We start from the raw sequence: 19,594 nt of genomic DNA on the forward strand, positions 1-19,594 counted from the left end.
GCCAATCAGAGTTATGGCCGTGGTTTAGCTGTACTCACTGACTGCAATGGCTGCCACAAAATAATGGCAGTTTTATCAGAATTGGACTACATTACTGTATGAAATATGGAGTAAAACAACACAAGAAGCTTTTCACGGTGGAAAGGAAGTTTTTGCTCTTTTGCCGACCTGCTTCAGCGTGAGTTTGTGATCATTGTGGGGTGGTGGTTAGTTGTACTTTGAGTGGTTGTATACAGTGGCTGCTAATGGATTGATTAGCTCTGACTTAGCCACAGCAGTGGTTTTGTCAGAACTTTTGTCAGAATTTCTTTATTGGAACAAGAGAAAAGAGTCACACTGTGAGCTTTTCATGATGGAAAAGATGTTTTCTTCTCCTGGTTTCTCTGGCTTCTCTCTACTTTGGCAACAGCTTGTGATCGTTACAGGTGGGTATGCCTGTGTACCCAATGGCTGCTGCCGCAGTAGCTATTAGCTTGGATGTAGCTGTAGAAAAGCAGCAGTTTCATTAGAACTGGACCACATTTTCCTTTGAAACAAGATCTAGGCGTCACACTGAAATCTTGTCTTGGCAGAGAAGATGTTTTTGTTTGGTCTCCCAACCAGCCTTTACATGAATGTATTTACGAAGAGCTCTGCCATTAACAATCTACAGCAGTGGCAGCCTTCTATGCATATGTCATTTTGTCTTGTCTTCCCTTTCAGGATAATATTAAGGACTGTAAAGTTGGTATTAAGTACTCATACTCCACATTGGTAGTACTCAAACGTTAGTGTTTGTACTTGGTCCACAAAAAAAAGTGGTATTGGTGCATCCCTACACTTTTGTAGTTTGTCCTTAAATACATGTCTGATGAGCAAATTTTGACATTTCTAAAGAAAAGCCTAACAATGAGGTATTCATGTGCACAACTACATAGGCATCAAGACTTTTGATTACTTCCTGTGTATGGTGAAACACCTCTTTCAGTCCTGTGTTTAGTGAGTTTCTCTTTTTGCAGGCACCTCACTGATATTTGTGTTAAGACTGCTAATTCCACTGTTACTTTCTATTTTAGCTGTTTTATGGCTCCCAAATATGTTTCTGATGCAATTATTGACCAAAAGCATAGTAGCCTAATGTCACCACTGGAGCTTCTGCCCTACAGGGTAGTGAGTGATATCATGTTAGTTGCACATCTTTAAGTGGTCAATAGCATTCTAAACATTGACAACAGAAAGTTGTATTTTTCAACTATAAAAGAAAATGGTTTATTTAGGTTCTGTTCTCCAGCTGCAAGTTGAGTCAAGTTAATTTATTTAGTCTCCTGCCTGTATGTTAGCATGCTATCAGCTTGTATCTGTTGGTGTTTTGTTTCCTCTGCTGGCACACCACACAATCTTATTACAGATCTCATTTAGAAATGTTCACTTGTAATTATGTTATCAGATCTCATCGCCATTGTGCTGAAACCAAACAAGGCCTGTCTAATTTCTTGTTACTTCATGATTATTAATGAATTAACAACATGAGGGCAATTTCATCTCAACACAGCCTGCAACATTTTGGCTCATTTCAGCCCGAGTGACAATGTGACACTTGCTATGAAAACTATAGTCAGAGTCCTAAATTGCTGTCCTCGCCCAGTTGGAAACTGACCTTGACTCTTCACACCTCTCACCTCTCTCTGTGTCTCTCCCTCTTTATCTGTTCTCCTTGGTCGACTTCTCTCTGTTTCCCCGCTCTGCCTCTTTCCCCCTGTACCAGATAACTTCCCACAGATGGCTCATCAGAAGCGCTTCATCGAGCGGAAATACAGACAGGAGCTGAAGGAGATGAGACGCGAGCGAGAGCGGCAGGAGAAGGAGACTGACGAGACGGACGAATGCAGGAAGTGACAGCACCTCTGTTTTGCCAATCAGGACTCTGCTTCTACATCATCAAGATACTCCGTCTGCAAATGAGAAAGCTGTCCAGGCAGGAGTTGGATGAATAGTGATGCTACTGGTTGATCTAGTCATTATGTTCCATGTGGTCTGTTGCACCAACTTTGCACAAGTTCTGCCTTAAATTGAGGTATGAAGAACCCCACGTTTATTCTAGTTAGGTTTAGTGGAATATAGGTCCCACAAAAAAACAAAATGTCCCAGAAATGATGGTTCTACTTCCTGTAGCCAATCAGTGAAAGCATTTTTAATGCAGTGTTTGTTTTGCTGCTGCCTCTCATGTCTAATTGTCTCTGAAGAGGCAAGCAGCTTAGAGTAAAATCTATAAACTGCAGTTAATCCTCAAACAGCAAAAATATGGAAAGCCATTGTGATTAGGTGACAAATAAAGCCTGCACCCTTAATCTACAGCCAGTTTAAGTATGGCATTAAAGTGGTGAAATTGTCAATACCAAGAGGTGCTTTAAGGGTATGCTGTTGTAAAAGACTGATGCTAGGGTGCTAGTCTCAGGACAGTCATCATACATTTGTTGATTCCTTAATCATGTAGAACGCACTGATGATACCAAATACCTCTGCTTTTCGTCATTCTCTGAATTATCCTGACTTTTTAACAGTCACAATTACAGACATATTTCATGGATTGCTTTACTCCTACTAGTCGGTCGGTGTAGGATTAAAAGAGTTTCATTCAAACCTTAATTTCCACAGGATCCAGTGTCCTGTGCAGAATTTTACCTGTGCAGCAAATCACAGCCTTGTACTTTTCAGTCAGTGTTTGTATTTCCACAGCATGCACTGTGATCAGTCTCCTGCACGTGCTAGAACCACCACTACACTCTGCTCCACTGGAGATACAAACAGTCTGCACTGCCAGCAGGCTCAAGCTGAACAGATCAGATCGACTCAACGTTTGGGGAATTTCAAAATAAAACCCCAGGTACAGACTGCAGATGGTTTATACTAAAACAGGAAGCAATTTATCAGCAAATCAACCTCATAAAGGCGAAATAGCATGCTGTTTGTATGTTGTTTTCTTTTTTCCTATCTGAACTTGTGGACTTATGACCCAGATGCTCTGGGTTGTGCTGCACTCTGCTTCAGAAACGGACCAAGAAAGGTGCAAACTGTCTGATGGAACAAAACGGTGGCACTGACAGAACCCTGTACACAGAACCCTGTGGAAATTGGGGGTTTGTGTAAGTAAGAACTACCCCAGGTAGTGCAAACCCTCTAAAGTTAGCATAATATAATCTTCATTGTTAGTTTCCCCTAATTTTCATATACTCCACGTCCTCAGAATTCTGCACACGTTGCAGTTTTTCTCGGACTGATGGCGCATGCTCTCACCCACTGGGTCCATTTTTATAGGAGTGAAGAGTGAGGCCCTTAGCAACTGGAGACAAGACATCCCAAGAACAACAAGTTCACATGGAAATTTCAAAATTGTAAACATGTAAACAAATGTCTTTGCAGTTTTGAGGTTGGTTTGCTTTTCATTTTGATATTATTCCTTGATTTACTTCTTCCATGGGTAATCCTTGGCTCTCCACCTCTAAGAATACCTCCTCTCACCCATGGCGTCAGATGACCTCTGTGACCCTCTGACCAACTGATGACCTGAGGCTTTTGTCACTGGTTGTGCCATAAAATTGATAAAGTGGTGAGATTTGCAAGTAGGAGTCCATGCATCATGTTATATTTTGAAATTGACTGGATGGTTTTTGCATGCTTATTCCTGTTTGGGTCGATCTTCTTTATGATGACAGCGTGCTCCAATGAAAACGGACTTGGACTGTATCTCAAACAGAGCAAAGAATAGTGGTGCTTCTGGTACAAGCCATAGGCAAATCAAGGCATGTGCTGCAGCAACGGAGAGATTGACTGAAAGGAAGTCATTGCAAAAAGACTATGGTGGCAAATTGGTGCATCTTAAAAAAAAGGAAAAAAATAAAGAGTATCTGGTATTTTCTGGGCTGTATGGCAGCACAGGGGTGAGCGCAGTTGCTTCACAGAAAGAAGGTTCCTGGTTCGCTTCCTGGTCAGAGCATTTCTGTGCCGAGTTTGCATGTTCTCCTTGTGTATGCATGGGTTCTCTACAGGTACTCTAACTTCCTCCCACCAAAGACATGCTCATTAGGTTAAATGGGGACTCTAAATTGCTCGTAGGTGTGATTCTAAGAATGCCTGGTTGTTTGTCTCTATATGTCAGCCCTGTGATTGACTTGCAACCAGTCCAGGGTACCCGCCTCCTGCCCAATGACAGCTGGGTTAGACTCCAGCCCCCTGGAATCTGAAATGGTACAAGCACTGTAGAAACGGGATGGATAGATGACAGTTTTTCAATTTTCAAAGTTCAAAAATAAATCTGAAATGAAAAAATTACATCAATTTTTTTAGAGTTTTTTAAGATTATAAAGTGGCAAACAGCCAGACAGCCAAGAACTTGTGCTACGTTTGAACTCATGCATAGCTGGTGCAACCTGTTCCCAAGGTCCATTTTAACATTTCTGAGATTAGAATTAGTTTGTTTTACTCTTGGAACAAAAGTGTAGAGCAACTTTACTATTTTTTCAAAGATGTTATGAGTAAAAGTGGGACAGAAGGAAACTAGAGTAAGAAGAAAAGTATCATGCTGTGATTTTTAATGCTGTTTAGTACTGTAACACTGTCAAAGTTGGCCTTATGTCGTCTTGTTTGTTTGTTTGTTGCGAGTCTTTAAATACTGACATAATGTTGGAATCCAAAACAACAGAAAGATAAGTGCACTGTTAGTGGCACATGCCAGAATAAACATGTTTTTTTAATGGGTTATGAGATAATAAATAAACCAACAAAGCTGATATTGTAAATAAAGTTTTGATTGTGTCTAAAAATCTGATTTATTTGGGGTTGATTAAAATCCTCACCTGCTTAGTTCTCCGCTAAGAGGCCTAAAGCAGACTCAATTATTTTCAATCACTACAATGTCACCAGCTGTCTCACATCTGCCACTCATCCTCTAATAATCAAAATGTGATTTTTTTTTCACCCCCCTTCATTCTCTTTTTTTAAACCTCTCTCCAAATCCGATTGGCTGACTGACAGATCTTAATTATAGATTGACTAATTAACAATTTCCTCAGCTCAGTAGCCTCTGGATCTAGCTATTTAACAACAGCCGTCATATGAATTTTAGAGACATGTAGAGGTGGGTCTTTTTAGACTGAGATTTATCAGAGATAATAAACACATACATGTGAGGACGGTAAATTTCCTGCCTGCTCGTCTGTGGCTGCTGTCATATTTAAAGATAAGAACTAAATTATTGTGTATTTAGCCAGGAGAAAATGGGAGAAGAGTTTACTGCACGTGTTTTTTTTTTTTTTCTTTTTTACCAGAATAATCACTGTTATCAAAACGACAAATATGTTATTTATGCTGTAGTATATAGCATTCTTAAAAATTTAAATCCCTTTCCTTAAAACAGAATCTAAATGAGTTAAAAGTGGCAAAAATGGGCAGAAAATGTAGTGCTATGGAATTGTAAATGTAGCAGAAATGGGTTAAAGTGGCATTAAATAAAAGTGTTTTAAATTGGAAAAATTGGTCAGCCGGGCAGAAACAGGCAGAAGAAAAGTGGTGCAATGGGGTTAAAAAGTGGCAAAATTGGTCAAAATTAACAGTGGAATGTGGTTAAAATTGGAAAAAAAATGGACAAAAGAGTAGGGAAAATGGGTTAAAAAGTGGCAAAATGGGCATACAAATTGTGAAATGTGGTGAAAAAGGGTTAATAGTGGTAAAATGGGTTAAAAGAGGCAACTTTAGCTGGAATCTGGCAAAATGGACAGGAAAAGTGGTGAGATGGGGTTAAAAAGTGTCAAAAAAAATAGATCTGAAGTGTCAAAAATGGGTGGAAAAGGTGGTGAAATTGGAATAAAATGTTGCAAAAATCTGTAAAAATTGGCAGTTTAACTAAATTGAAAATGTGGTTTAAAGGGGTTAGAGGTGGCACAAATAAATAATTTCAACATTAGAACCCAATAATAGTTTTACACATTTTTCAGGGCCAAAATGAGGAAACTGTTAGTTAGGATGCTAGCACCAGTGCTACTGATCCAACACATATGCAATATATTAACCTTTTAGAAAAAGGTCCAGTTCATGAAAAAGGATCCCAGATCTAGGGCCACAGAGATATTACACAGTCTCTGCATTTGTAAATGGCTGTTTATTCTATTATTATTTAAAAACAAAAAGAAAAATAAAACTTGAATGTTTGCATAATGTGCATAAAAGATCGGCTGCAAAAAAATTAAACTGGCCATATTGCAATTTAATGTAATTTGCGATTAATTTCCCAGCCCTAACCACAGCCACTGGTGACAAATGTGTGCATTTAGACACCAGAGTGGAGAGCAGCGTGCATGTTAGACAGGACTGAGAATATTTGTATGAATAGAAATAAGTCAATATGAGGTGGAACAAATAAACTGGGGAATTTTGTGACCTAAAACTTAAAAATATAACAAACGCTTCTTATTTTATTTCAAACTTGTGTAAATCATGTTAAACATATTAGTCCACTTGAAGGCCACCAAATAACTGACAAGAAGTTGGACTTGTCCACAATATTCTAAGATTTTAAGATCGTGGATTTTTGTTTTTTAAGACTGAAACAAAAAGGTTTGCAGTGATGAATCTAGAATACAAAATGTAACTTTTTGAATTAAATCACAGCAAAAAATGAAATGTTTGTAGGAGAGTCTCAAAGAAAGAAAGCAAAGAGTCTGATTTTAAAGATATTTAATTGTGTCATATAAATATTCAGTACAAAATATCACGTTTTACAAAGCAGATTGATGAGCGGCCGATGATGTAGGGCCCCCTTACACTACCACAACCTCTCAGACTGTTTCTACATTGACAAAACTCCACTGCTCAATCACATTGTCACCAACATAAGTAGAGGTGAGCCCCGGGGCCGACCATTTCTACACACCAACAACCACAGATCTATCGTATGTGGAGAAAAGAGGACATCAGCGTCACCATTTAAGTTGCTGCAACGTAAAAAATAAACCCCCCAGAGATGTGGCGTTGCCGTATGCTACAGTGTGCAACACTTTCCCGTTATCTTAGCTGAGCATGGCGCCAACGCCCGGAGGTAATTACACTCTTCATAGGAAAACACAAGCACGTCTTCGTAATGGCGATATGCTGACACTTTGCATGAAGACAGAAAAATAGTGAAGACTGAAGGAAGAGATGCTTTTTTGCAAGTGCAGCTGTCATGTCGATTTCCATTTGAGACTTCACGTCGTACCTCGAGGCAGAAAAGCGAGTGAAGGGGTTTCTAAACCCATTAAATGCTTATCACTGCAACATTGCCGCAGTCTGAAGACGGCCACTTTCACAATAGGAGCTCCAGCAACAAGCTAATAAACAAAACAAGGGGCCAACGTGTATACAATCTGCACGCATACAGAATTTTCCAACCATTGTGTTCCTATCAATTGGATTGTTTAATGTGCTGCATCACCGCTGATGTCAAGCCTGCTTCACAGCGCCAAGAGAAAAAGTGGCAATTATGCTGTTGTGTTTTGTTGTTACTGTTTCAAACGTCTGATAAATGTCAGCCTCTTCACTGGCTGGCCTTTCGCTGAAGTGAGGGCACAGCTTGTTTTAGCCTCCTGTTGATATCACACTTTAAGCAGTGCCTCTTATTTTGAAATTTCTCGTATTTTGGAGGTCTTAACGTAATTTGACAATATTGCTTTTTTAAAATTTGTTTCTAAATCACATTAAAAAGTGAAGTGATGTGTGCGTCGTGGCTGCAGGATAATGTTTTGACCTTCTCTCTGAGCCCAGGACACACCTCTGGGTTTAAGGACCTGATTCCTCAACACTCAAAGGTCAGGTGCTCCTTGATAAGCCTCCTTTATGAAAAAGCTGCTTGTCCCTCAGGAAATCAGAGCGTTAAAGCCACGGCTATCGGACTGGCCCATGTTCAACACTACATACAGAACATGTCGGGGAGGGCAGCGACAATACAGAAAAAAAACAGAGTTTTAAAGGAAAATACTGGTGTCCTTTGTTTTTTGGCACATTTCTGGTACTGAACTTCTCTGGTACATTTTTATACATTCAACTGTGCAGGGCTATGCCCTCCAAATACATCAGATCTTTATCACACAAGGGTAGATGCTGGATTTTAATGTTTTAGTTAGAGCTACAAGATATCACCCACTGGAGGGGAAATTAGTACCTGAATATGAAAACCTAATAGGATTAGTGTGCTGCGTTCAGCATAAATGTTAGGGTTTGCTTAGGGAGATTGCTACTGGAGATTTTCAGATATCTGGTAGGCAAATTAGATATATAAATGTGCTTCAGACCTAAATCTTCAGTCCTTAAAAAACACGTTAAAACTGAATGAGGATGAACAAAGATAAAGACTTCAGCTGATGTAGGTCTGTTGGCCCTGTCTAAAACTCCCCTAACATATCACTGCAGACATTTACAGCCAATATATGTTACAAATGCAAAAACTGTCATTAGTGAGGATGCCGATAATGTACTTTTTAAACTGATATCTGCTGATACCAACATTGCATACGCATCTGCTAAAGTTATAATCCTGTTAATTAATAGTTTTTACCTTTAAGTTTAACAAGAACAACAGATTCTTTGTCAGAGTGTCCCCCTTTTATTAGCAGCCATTGCTGGGCTACTTCCTGTTGGACAGTCTTTCACCCAGGCTGAGTCTTTTCAGTGCATCGGGGTGACCATAAAGTTGTTAAAAGGTGTGCTGGTTGTCCGCAAGTGCAACTCAAGAACTCAAGATGTGCCCTGGTGTTCAGTCTGCTAAGGGTCCTGCAACTTCTTGTGACGTTACACAGTAAAAGGTATATCTATTAAATAATGAGATATTAAAGGTTGGGTATTCAAGCGCAACTGCTGTAAGTTTCCAATAATTGACATCTTTAGTTCACTGCTAGCTACTGATTAAAGTGTTTTTGCTAAGGTGTCAGAAAATTACTAGTTTATCCCAAACAGTGAAGAAGAAGACAACAAAAATGGCTTATCTATTAGCCAGAACTACAACCAGAAATCAATCTCCTTCCATTTTTTTATACCACCAACAATGAAACATCACCAAATTAATGCTGTCTTGGGCTTTACACAGATGCTGAAAGGGGTATCGACACATATCTGACTGTATCAAATCACAAATACATCCATAAATCATCACACTTTATACCACTTCCTGTCTTTGGCTCACAAGTTGCTCTGAGTTGCTACCACACCTCAAATAAACCAAACCAGGGTTCATTTGGAGGAGTACTGTGGCCGCCAATTTTAAGTGGACCTGAGTTCATTTGTTTGGTCCATGTCACAGTTCGAATGAGCTTTCATACCACTCCTGATGACTAACCGAGAAATGGACCAAACTTCTCTGGTGGGAAACCAACCTTAGTCGGCCGCCTCTGTTTAAATGTGTTTTTCCAGCTTGGCATAGATAGCTTCTCAAGGTTTCTAATATTTTGTTGTTGTTGTTTTTTTTAATCAAAACTAGCTTTATCGGCAGCCAATTCTTAAACGTGGCACGTCTTCATACCTATGTGGGGACAGTGGTTCAGTAGGTAACATCAGTTGTCCGGCAATCTGGAGGTTGTGTGTTCAATCCCTAGCTTCTGCAGCCACATGGTGATGTGCATTTGGGCAAGACAATTTCTTTAGCATGTAAATGTGTATGGATGCATTTGAGTAGATAAGCTAGTACTGATGGCCAATTCTTCATAGTAACCTCTGCCATCAAAGTGTGAAAACACTTTGAGTAGTCAGATGAGAGGAAAAGTCCTATACAACCTCAAGTCCATTTATTATTTTTACAAATTTTGTTGTGTAACGTCCCGAGCAGACGCAGGACCCTGAGTACATTTCCCAAGCACATCTGATGCCTACACTGGGAGCATTTTTCATCCTGTTTTCTAAACTGAAGGTTAGTCATAGAAAATCCTTCTTTGGAATCGACTCTGTGGACAATCACTTGAGTAATCCAACTCATCGTCAATCAGAGTGTGTAGAAGTGCTTGAAGGTAAGAGCAACTATTTTGTATACTATGTAATTTTCTGGTAATGCTAATTAGCAATAATGCTACTTTTAGCAGTAATGTTTGCATAATGTAATGTTGGCGTTGCAACTTCAAACTTAATGCTGGTCTAGTAAGGCAAAAAAAAGTCTCATTTATCTATTTTTGCACAACAAAAACTTTGTTGATATGCTGCAGGGGGAAATCTAATATAAGCCGACATTATTAGCATCAGACATGTGTTATTTTAAATGATTTAAGTAGTTTTTAAAGATTTCTAGATATCCTCATAAATCGTAGTTTATCCTTGTCTTTCCTTCTGTCAATAAAAAGTTTACATAAGAATGGAACCAGTTAAATATGAATAAAAGTTAGTCAAAAGGGGATATTTTCAGTGATTTCATATGGAGCGGAGCCAGACAGCAAGAGATTTAGTAACAAAGGAGGGTAGGGTTTGGCAAAGGGTCAGTTTAAAGAGGTCACTTGGCTTCTAAAAAGTCTGATTAGCATTTTTTGTTAGCTATTTTTTTATGTATTGATGTTTCTGTAGAGGCAGCTTGACGTGTACAGCACTGGAGCCCAAGACAGATTTCTACAAGGGTATCGTATCTTATTGTGTTGTATCATGGGGTAATGATGCAACTGCATTGCATTGTATTTCCTTGTAAGACCCTTAAAACCATGTTTGTAGTCTTCACTGTTGATTTTTTTAAAAACAATTTAAGGCAACTATTTTGATTCACATCATCAACTTTTTTGTCAATTGATGCACAAAAGCATCTTTAGTGTGCACGCTTAACTAAAAAGGACACTCCAGATTGAATCTTGAGACTTTTCCTATGAATGCCAGTGTGAAGCATCATTCATTAGTACTTTTCTCTGTTATGATCACCTGAACAGAAAACCCAAACCATTTAGGAACAGAAAGTAAAACTGCATGATAAATTTTAACGATAACTGTCCATGAAATGTTGAATCCAATAGATTAGCACACGTTCAAGCTCAATGGCGTCTTGTCAGTAGTAAGAGTAAATGATTCTGACTTACACCCGCTGCACAGAAGGAAACATTCACACATTTCTGTGTTTGAGACAAGTGAAAAAAATCCCAGCAGGACCAGTATTTTCCTCTAACTGAGCCGGCTGCACGCAAGATTGGTGATTTTTATCAATGTACAGTAGAAAATAACACTGTCCTGCGGAGTTCATTTCTCAGCCTGAGCGTTTGCTGCACGGAGAAAATGATTCTGAAGACATTCAGCTCAATAAAGAAATATTTGGTATTTCGGCTCACCTCACAGCGACTGCTCAAAGCAGTGTGGAGATGAAAAACCAGTTACTGATAAATGACAAACTGGTGTTTTTGCTGTGGCTGTAAAATCCACATTCCGTCACTAACGCTTGAATGTATTTTAGTCATTTATCATTGGCCATGTGCAACAACCAAGGTCAGATTTTCACTGAAACTTTGAGTCCCAGGAATTACTTTAAAGGCTTCTTTTAGCCCATTTTTGACCAAGATTATTCTGCCAAAGTATGAGCATTTTTACCCACATCATTTGGGGAAGGACACTGTAACTTTAATGACTTAAATGTTAATACTCCAGGAATCAGAGATGAGTACACACAGAAGGCCTCAACCACAAAACTCTTGTACTTTTGGATGTACAATCCTCAAAAAGTGACTTTTCACAGGTTAAATAACGGGCCTCATTCACCAATGGTTCTTAAGAGTTGTTCTCAAAACTCTGCACAGTTTTTAAGAAGATTCTGACATTCACAAATGTTTTCAGGCTATGAGAAAGATGTAAGAGCACTCCAGAGCACACTTACCAACATTTGTGTGCTGATATGTCAGGATGCAATGTTGGATTTTCTACTCATCAGCGCCTTATTATGCTAGGTTAAGAATGGCACAATAAAATAGAATTTTTAATTCAATTTTACTGCGTTTTTATCAGCCTAACATGTAATTAATTTAGATGCACAAATACATGACATGAATTTGGTCATGTATTAATTTAAATATGCAGTGTTTGATCTTAGCTGCCAAATGCTAAATTCTGGCTATAATTTTGGCACATACTACATAGTGATATCTGACACTAATTTAAAACAATACAAACTAGACCTGTCACGATTTATTGCATTAATTGGGATGAGGGCCACAATTACAGCACTTTTTATTTAAACACACTTTTGATAAGTCACATTAGCATCTCCCTGCAGCCTGTTGTAAATTAAGTCCACCACTGCTCATTAAAGTCTCATTTCACTTTAAAAACTCACAGGCAGCTCAGTGGAGAAGCCGAAAGTCATCTGAACCTTGTGATATTTAATATTTACCTTTTTGTTCTTCGCTACTTTCCTTTTCAATCCATAGCAAGTTCTTTTTTACATGATTTAGTCATGTTAAAATCTGCAATCCAAAGTCGTAGGGTGAGTTTGGTAAATGTAGAGGGCAGGTTGCACAGTTGGGAATGAAATGAGTTCTCTGTTGTTTTGGAGTTGATTGTAGCTTCTCGTTTAACATGATTTGATTATGTTTCAATTTAAATTTTTTTAAAAAGGAGATACTCATAGTCCAATTAATGTTTGTAGCATAAATTTGATTTCCACTATAGGTGCTAAAAGAATAATAAAGTCTTCCTCTTTTGGTTTCATTTGGAGCAGCACTGCATCTTGGAAGTACTGCAATTTATATTACTTCTTCTCTTCACATTTCTGTGTGTGCACACTGCCCTGCAGTCTCATGTCCTTATATGGGCATTAAAGATGTTTTTATCAATGCCAATTAGGGGAAACATGCACTAGCTTCCAGCTTGTGAGCACCATTAATCCCACCGTTTGGTTCTACCAGAGTGATGCTGAAATCCATTTTCAAATAATTTCACCACAGTTTCTCTCAGAACCTCCTGGAGAACAAATTTAAGAAAAATCCTAGGAAGATATTGGTGAGTGAGGCCCACAGTTCCTTTAACTTGATTTAGGTCCTGATTTCTGCAGCGGGAAAGCCTTGAAAGGTTCCTAGCAATTAAGGAAGCTCTCATGATTCACACCTCTACCATCCAGTTTTTTATTTTTGATCATTTTTGAAGCACTTGGGGCTGGAGCACATCTGTGGCTAGCGTGAGGCAGCCACTGCTGAAAGAAGGGGATCATTTGGACGATAGAAATCCCTGTAAAATAAAAAAACAACTGTACAGCGTAATGTTTCATATTACCATACGTACACAAGCTAAGATAGAACTCACAATATGCAGCATGTTTTTGTCCCAGAAACACTGAAAAATACATAGGCATATCTGTTGGTTTACAAAACTGCTTGTTGAAAGTGTCCATCTCACGCAGCTTTGGAAAAAGAAACAAAAAAGAAAATGTTGATTTATTTATATATATTTGGGCATCATGTACACCCATATACACACAAAAAAAGTCTTGACACAGAGTCTGTTTTTTTACTGCACCCTTGCAAAAAACGCAACTAACACTGACTGGACACACAAAGCCTACGTCTGGTCACCTGGAGGGACAACTGAATGGTGATCAATGGCGATGAAAGAGCACAGCGCTCATTTCTCGGTCCTTTCACCATTTTCTCGCCACATGAGCCTGAAGTGCTCTGAAGTTTTTCCACTTTCTCTCCCCGCGTGTGTGCCAGGTTCTCGTTAGGAATCCCTGTCGCTGTCGTCGCCCCCGTACATGTCCGCCAGTTTCTTAAACCGCGGCCCCCACTCGCTCAGGTAGTTGTAGTCCTGATCGCCCTCCGTTGTCACAGACTCCAGCGAGCTGAGGGACTCTGCCACCGAGCCGTTACCTTCATAGGCGTAGGTGGCCAGAGAGTCGTAAGGCGGCGCTGTGGGGTCGCTGTCGTTGTCCTGGAGCCTCTGGTTGATGAAGTCTCTCACGTCCCCATTATTGTCCCTGGTCGGGGGCAAGACAGGACGCCGAACTGGAGGGTAGAAGGTCTCGGGGACGATGTCCCTTCTCTGCTTGCTCTCCTCGATGGCCTCAGGGTTGCGTAACGTGCCGATATCAAAGGCCTGAGTGTCCTCCTCTCCGCCGCCTTCATCGTTGTAGCTGACGACGTTGTCTCTGACGTCCTCCTTGGAGATGATCAGAGGCTCCTTCTTCCTCTGTCTCCTCAGGGCAGCAAACAGCACCACGATCACTACAGGGAGAAAGAGAAAACAAAGAGTTTGGTGACTTTTGCTGTTGTTTCTTTGCTCCCTCTCCTTGTTCTGAAGGCCAGCGTGCATCCAGGGGGAATAGTTGATGTTGCATGAGTGTTCACTGATGTTCAGGGACTTTGTCTGACTTTGTAGAACAGGCTGAGCTACCACAAGGATGCATTATGTATTTTCTCTCTCCTCAGGGCCACTGCTGCTTAAGATCACAAAGGAAAGTAGTGTAAGAGTTTAAGAACATTGTGTACAGGAGATGCGCCTTGTGTTGTGTACCTTCAGTAGCATCATAACATGTGAGTGATGTACATGAAGCTCACCTGGACTCTTTGTGTTACTGTAAAATTCAGTGTATAAGACACTTTTAATACCTACTATTCATCTAAGAAAAAGGCTACATCTTTTATACCGGTGCAACCAGTACGTCTGCTTCAAATGCTGAAACACAACACACAAGTGCAGCCACCATCATTATTGCATGTGACCACAGACTATTGAAAATGTATCCCTTGCAAAGTATATATATCTATTTACTGCTCAAAACATACTGAGATACAAAGCGTAGCAGACCAGAACCTCTTTAATTTTTACCATATTGGCTCCTTCATTAGGCATAATCCTGCATTGTATGAACACAGCAGTCTACTGTTATAGAGTGCTTGTTTGATTGAAAAAACCATTCAATTCAAGGGTGCTTTCACTCTAGGGGCCCGGTCCCAGATCTGGAATGCAGTGCAGTGTGAATGCATACAAACCGCACTCAGGCACCAGACCTGGGCCCACTTGAGGAGGTGGTCTCAAGTTTCTGACATCATTGTAAAAGCAACACTTCTTTCTTTCCTTTCACAATAAATGATGGAAATTGTTATAGTCAACAAATAGTCTGTTGAGACTCACCTTGCAGATAAGTTGGTGTCAGCGGGTAGATTTAGAGAGGCAATAAATGTCTGTTGTCAACTTAAAAACTGCAGTATTCACATAGCACAAGCCCATTTAATCATCTGAGCTGCACATAGATGTGTAGATACAAAGAGGGACATTGCAGGCATCTTAAAAATGATTTTTAAAAACATCCAAGGTGGCAGAATAGACTTATTTGAGTGTATATACCCAAGTGGGACCGGGCATGACCTGAGGAGGTGGGCTACATGACTCTTGGGTTGTGGTTCTGTACTATCGTAGTCTTAACAATCAGTTGTGGAAGAAGAAGAGGAAGAAGACAGTTTATACTTTTTCCCCCCTTTGAAAGAGCCCCAAAGGATCCTTCAGAGGCTTGCTGATGCGCATAAAGCTGTTTTTCAGCCACCCTCAACTACAGTAATGCCCACAAACAGAAACAATTGCAGTGGTCTCAGAAATATATGAAGACTAATTATCATAAATGTCGTGCTACACTGGATGGTACAGAGGGATGGAGTTGTGGATGGTTGGTGGATGGCCACCATGTCCTGACAAGGCTGCAACGTCAGCAAGGAGGTGGTGGAGTGATGTTTTGGGCTGGACTCATAGGAAGTGAGTTGGTAGGCCTTATTAAGGTGCCTGAAGGTGTAAAAACGACCTAAGCAAAAAATGTGGAGTTCCTAACTGCCCTTTTCCTGCCATGGTATAAAAAAAGAAGAACCGTGCCTTCTTGAGTAAAAATCATTTTCATGCAAGACAATGCACCATCTCATGCTGCAAAAAATCCCACTGAGGCCTTGGCTGAAGGGAGTATGAAGGGAGAAAAAATCCAGGTGTAGCCACCATCAACCCATGACCTCAACCTTATTAAGAACCTAAGGAGCATCCTTAAAAGAAGCTCTATGAGGGTGGCGGTTTAGCTCTAAACAGCTTTTGGTGCTGCTATTTGCTGTGATAATCTGTAAGGATGTTAGTAATCAAGATATCTTTTTGTCAAAATGTTTGTTTATAGATTTAACATGGTAGCACTACCTTGTGCAGAAAGAAGTACAATACAGTTACGCATGGGCTTAATGTTTTAATGTGGGCCATACTTCATTTTATCTCTAGAATTTGCTGGGGGCAAATTAAAAACAGGCTGCAGGCCACATTCGGCCCCCAGGCCATAGCTTGGACAGCCCTGTCCTAATGCAAAACATTACAACAGATTTCTGTTTTCAACCCTTTATAAACTATTGAATGTTTGGAAACTCTGTTTTGCAAGATAATTTGGAACACTGCATTTTAAGTTATTTTGCAAAACCTCTGATAGGCGATATTTTCCGGTCCACTCACTTTCACTGGCTATTGGTGGGTATTTTTCAGAGGCAGCTTGATTCTCAAGATTGTGGAGGCACGTTCTGAATCAGGGAAATAAATTCTAGTCTAGTTTGGGACCAGTTGAGGAGTTAATATGCAACATATCAATCTGATGCTGTATTATCCAGGTCTGACTCTAATTTAGTACAGTTTCAAGAGGAATATCATGATAGCCTCTGTTTAAAAAGTCCTTTTTTAATCAGTCTCACAACAGTTTGACTTTTCAAAGTGCATGTCAGTGTGTTTTTTGTTTCCTAAGCTGATTCAGCTGCTCCGGGCTAAAGTTTTCCTTTCAAACAGTCACCTTTCCTTTTCCTCCTAAAGCACACAGTTTGGCTCTGTTAAAGCACAATGTTCCTCTCCTCCAGCAGAGATGCTGCAGATCTTCACTGCTGAAATCAAATTAACATGTCAGCTGTGGTCACCGGCGGAATTATCCGCCCACAGGAAGAGATGAATCAAATTAAATGCTGAAACACAAAACTGTCTCTTTAACACCTGTGAGATTTACAATAAATAGAAGGAAGCACCCGAGCGTATCGCTTTGAGAAATCAAATTTTCAGTGAAGCCACCCGGTTGAATATAGATCATATTGAAAAACAAATATTTACATGATTGAGCTGCAGCTACATTTTCTATTCTCCTCATGCACACTCTGTACTCACTGAGCAGAATGATGACACAAAGCAGAATGGCTACCAGGGCCCCTGTGCTGAGCCCCGCCCTGGCTGTGAAGGCCTCGGCGTTGCACAGCTTCATGTTTCCCTCGCGGTCACACGTGCACACTCTGATGGTCAGCGTGTTGGTGCTGCTCTGCATGGGGAAGTCTCCATCTGAAATGACCACCGGCACATGGTAGATACTCTTCTGCAGACTGTTGTAACTGTTCCTGCGCGTCAGTATCCAGGCTGTGTTGTCTGAAAACAGAAGATCATGTTACCACACAGCAGTCAATAACTTCAATGAACATTTCAATCAGATTTGTCTCTGAGCATGCTCTTAGTGCTACAAAAAACATCCCATCATGCACTTTAAAACAGTAGATATGTTTAACAACAGGTTTAAGTGGAACATTATACAGAAGATAGACGTTAATCTGATGACCACATGCAGTGTCTAGAGTGTTTTACCTTTGTTATCACGGACAGAGAAGTTTGCCTTCCCAGCAGCCTCCTGAGCCAGACTGAAGAAGAATCGGTGTCCCGCAAGAGGCTCATCTGGATCTGTGGCGCTTATTGTTTGTATCCTCTGAAACACAAAATAAAAAGGTGAGTGACAAAGCAGCGCCTAGAACACAACTAAAATTATACAATAGCTAAAATCTCCTTGCCAAATGGGCTGGCCATTTAAGTTCTTGACATGTTATCATAATATTCAATTTGAAGTGTCTGCCTCTGATAAATCTTCATTTGGAGGGCCATGTACCCCTAGTACTTCACCCTACACCCCCATAAAAAGAATCACAACACCCTGCACCCTGGACATAAATGAGGAAGAAGTAAAGGTTAGGTTTAGGGAAAGTGGCATTGGCAAAGAATATATTGGGACTGAGCTAAAATTATTCAGATGCTAGATTTGTGATAAATAATATCCATTTGAGTTCTTCACCCCACCACTCTATTGCAGTAAGAGTCACGGTATCCTACTCATCCTCACAAAATAGAGTTTGGTTTCAGGCTGGTGCAAATGGTTAGGGCAAGGGTTGCATTGGGATTTAGCCAAAAGATATTAAAATACTAGCTAATATCCATTTGAAGGGCCATGTCCCTAGCACTTGTCCTTACCCAATCATAACAGGAATCAGGTTACCCTATCCTCTTGATGTAAACATGTAAACATATGGGGAGGGGTGAGGTTTGGAGTAAGTGGCATGGGAAAGTATTATACTGATGCCTTGTCCACACGGAGACGAATTTGGGCGTATACACAAAAGTTTTTTGTCGTACCGGCATTTCATCCATACGTTTTGGGTGACTGTTAACGATACTTTTTGAAAACGGGTCCCCGAGTGCATAAATCCGTACCGTTTTGTCTCCATGTGAACGGCTACCTGCATCTTTCTTGAAACGATTACGTCACACACAGCGTAGCTCCCTTAAGGTGCCTGCGCGGGTCTGGCCAAAACAATAATGGTGGACTACACGGTTGTGTTTGTGCTTCAGAAGCTACTGAGCTTGTTATGGCTTTTACAGAAAAATCTAAAGCTCCTTTACCACCACCGCAAAACGCACACACCATATGTTCTTAAATCCAACCAGAAGGGCAACTAGAAGAAAGTTTGTGTCTGTTTTCTGTGATGTTCTTCTTTTCTTTTGGTGCATTTCCGTGGCAGCAACACAGCGCCACGTACAGGCGTGGCATATGCACTACAGCGTTTTCAGTCGTTTCCAGTGGCTTCATACTTATGCGGATATTTCCTGAAATGGTCCCGTCTTTATGGAAAACTTCTTCAAAACGAAACGGCAACATATCATTTTCGTCTCCATGTGGACAGGGCCTGAGATTGAGCCAAAAATTATAGTTATTAAGATGCCAGATTTGTGGTAAATAGCATCCACTTGAAGGGCCATGTACCCCTAGTACTTGATCCTTCCTTTCCTTTACAATAAGAATCCAGACAAACCTATCCCCAGTTGTAAATATGCAAAATGCAGGACTAGTGGTTAGGGTTAGGATAAATGGCATTGGCAAGGGCTTCATTTGGATTTTGCAAAAATTAGGATTATTCAGATTCTAGATTTGTGGTAAATAGTATTCATTTGAAAGGCCATGTACTCCTTGTACTTCACCCTACCCCTCCATTACATTAAGTATCAAGTCACCCTACCCCTTGACGTGAACCCACAAAACACAGTAGTAGGGTTTAGAGTTAGAGTAGATGGTAAGGGCAAGGATTTTGTAGGGATTTAGCCAAAAATAGGGTTATTAAAATGCTAATTAAGTGGACAATAATATATATTTGAAGGCCTGTGTTCCAAGGAATTCACCCTATCCCTAAAACAAGAATCGGATCACCCTATCTTCTTGATGTAAGCATGCAAAAAATAGGTGTAGGGGTTAGGTTTAGAGCATGGCATGGACAAGGGTTATACTGTGATTGAACCAAAAATTATGATGAAGATGCTAGATTTGTGGTAATGGATGAATAATCAT

At 40.2% G+C, this 19,594-nt stretch overlaps 2 protein-coding genes across 4 annotated transcripts in view; one reads left to right on the top strand and one right to left on the bottom strand.

Annotated features, from left to right (window-relative positions):
• The window catches only part of drosha (drosha ribonuclease III), a 216,738-nt gene extending 211,981 nt beyond the window's left edge, over window positions 1-4,757 (top strand). For all 3 annotated transcript variants that reach the window (XM_041814120.1, XM_041814121.1, XM_041814119.1), the window contains exon 32: window positions 1,745-4,757. In XM_041814120.1, the coding sequence (XP_041670054.1) occupies window positions 1,745-1,875 (131 nt within the window). In that variant the 3' untranslated portion in view covers window positions 1,876-4,757. The remainder of the gene's footprint in view (window positions 1-1,744) is intronic.
• Window positions 4,758-9,879: 5,122 nt separating this feature from the next.
• The window catches only part of LOC121527108 (cadherin-10-like), a 142,787-nt gene continuing 133,072 nt past the window's right edge, over window positions 9,880-19,594 (bottom strand). Inside the window, exons 10-12 of the mRNA XM_041813824.1 lie at window positions 17,572-17,689; window positions 17,107-17,358; window positions 9,880-14,168 (exon numbers count right to left, since the gene is read on the bottom strand). Coding sequence (XP_041669758.1) covers window positions 13,666-14,168; window positions 17,107-17,358; window positions 17,572-17,689 — 873 coding nt within the window. The 3' untranslated portion in view covers window positions 9,880-13,665. The remainder of the gene's footprint in view (window positions 14,169-17,106; window positions 17,359-17,571; window positions 17,690-19,594) is intronic.

This window comes from Cheilinus undulatus, linkage group 19, assembly GCF_018320785.1.
Source record: "Cheilinus undulatus linkage group 19, ASM1832078v1, whole genome shotgun sequence".
Taxonomy (NCBI): Eukaryota; Metazoa; Chordata; class Actinopteri; order Labriformes; family Labridae; genus Cheilinus; species Cheilinus undulatus.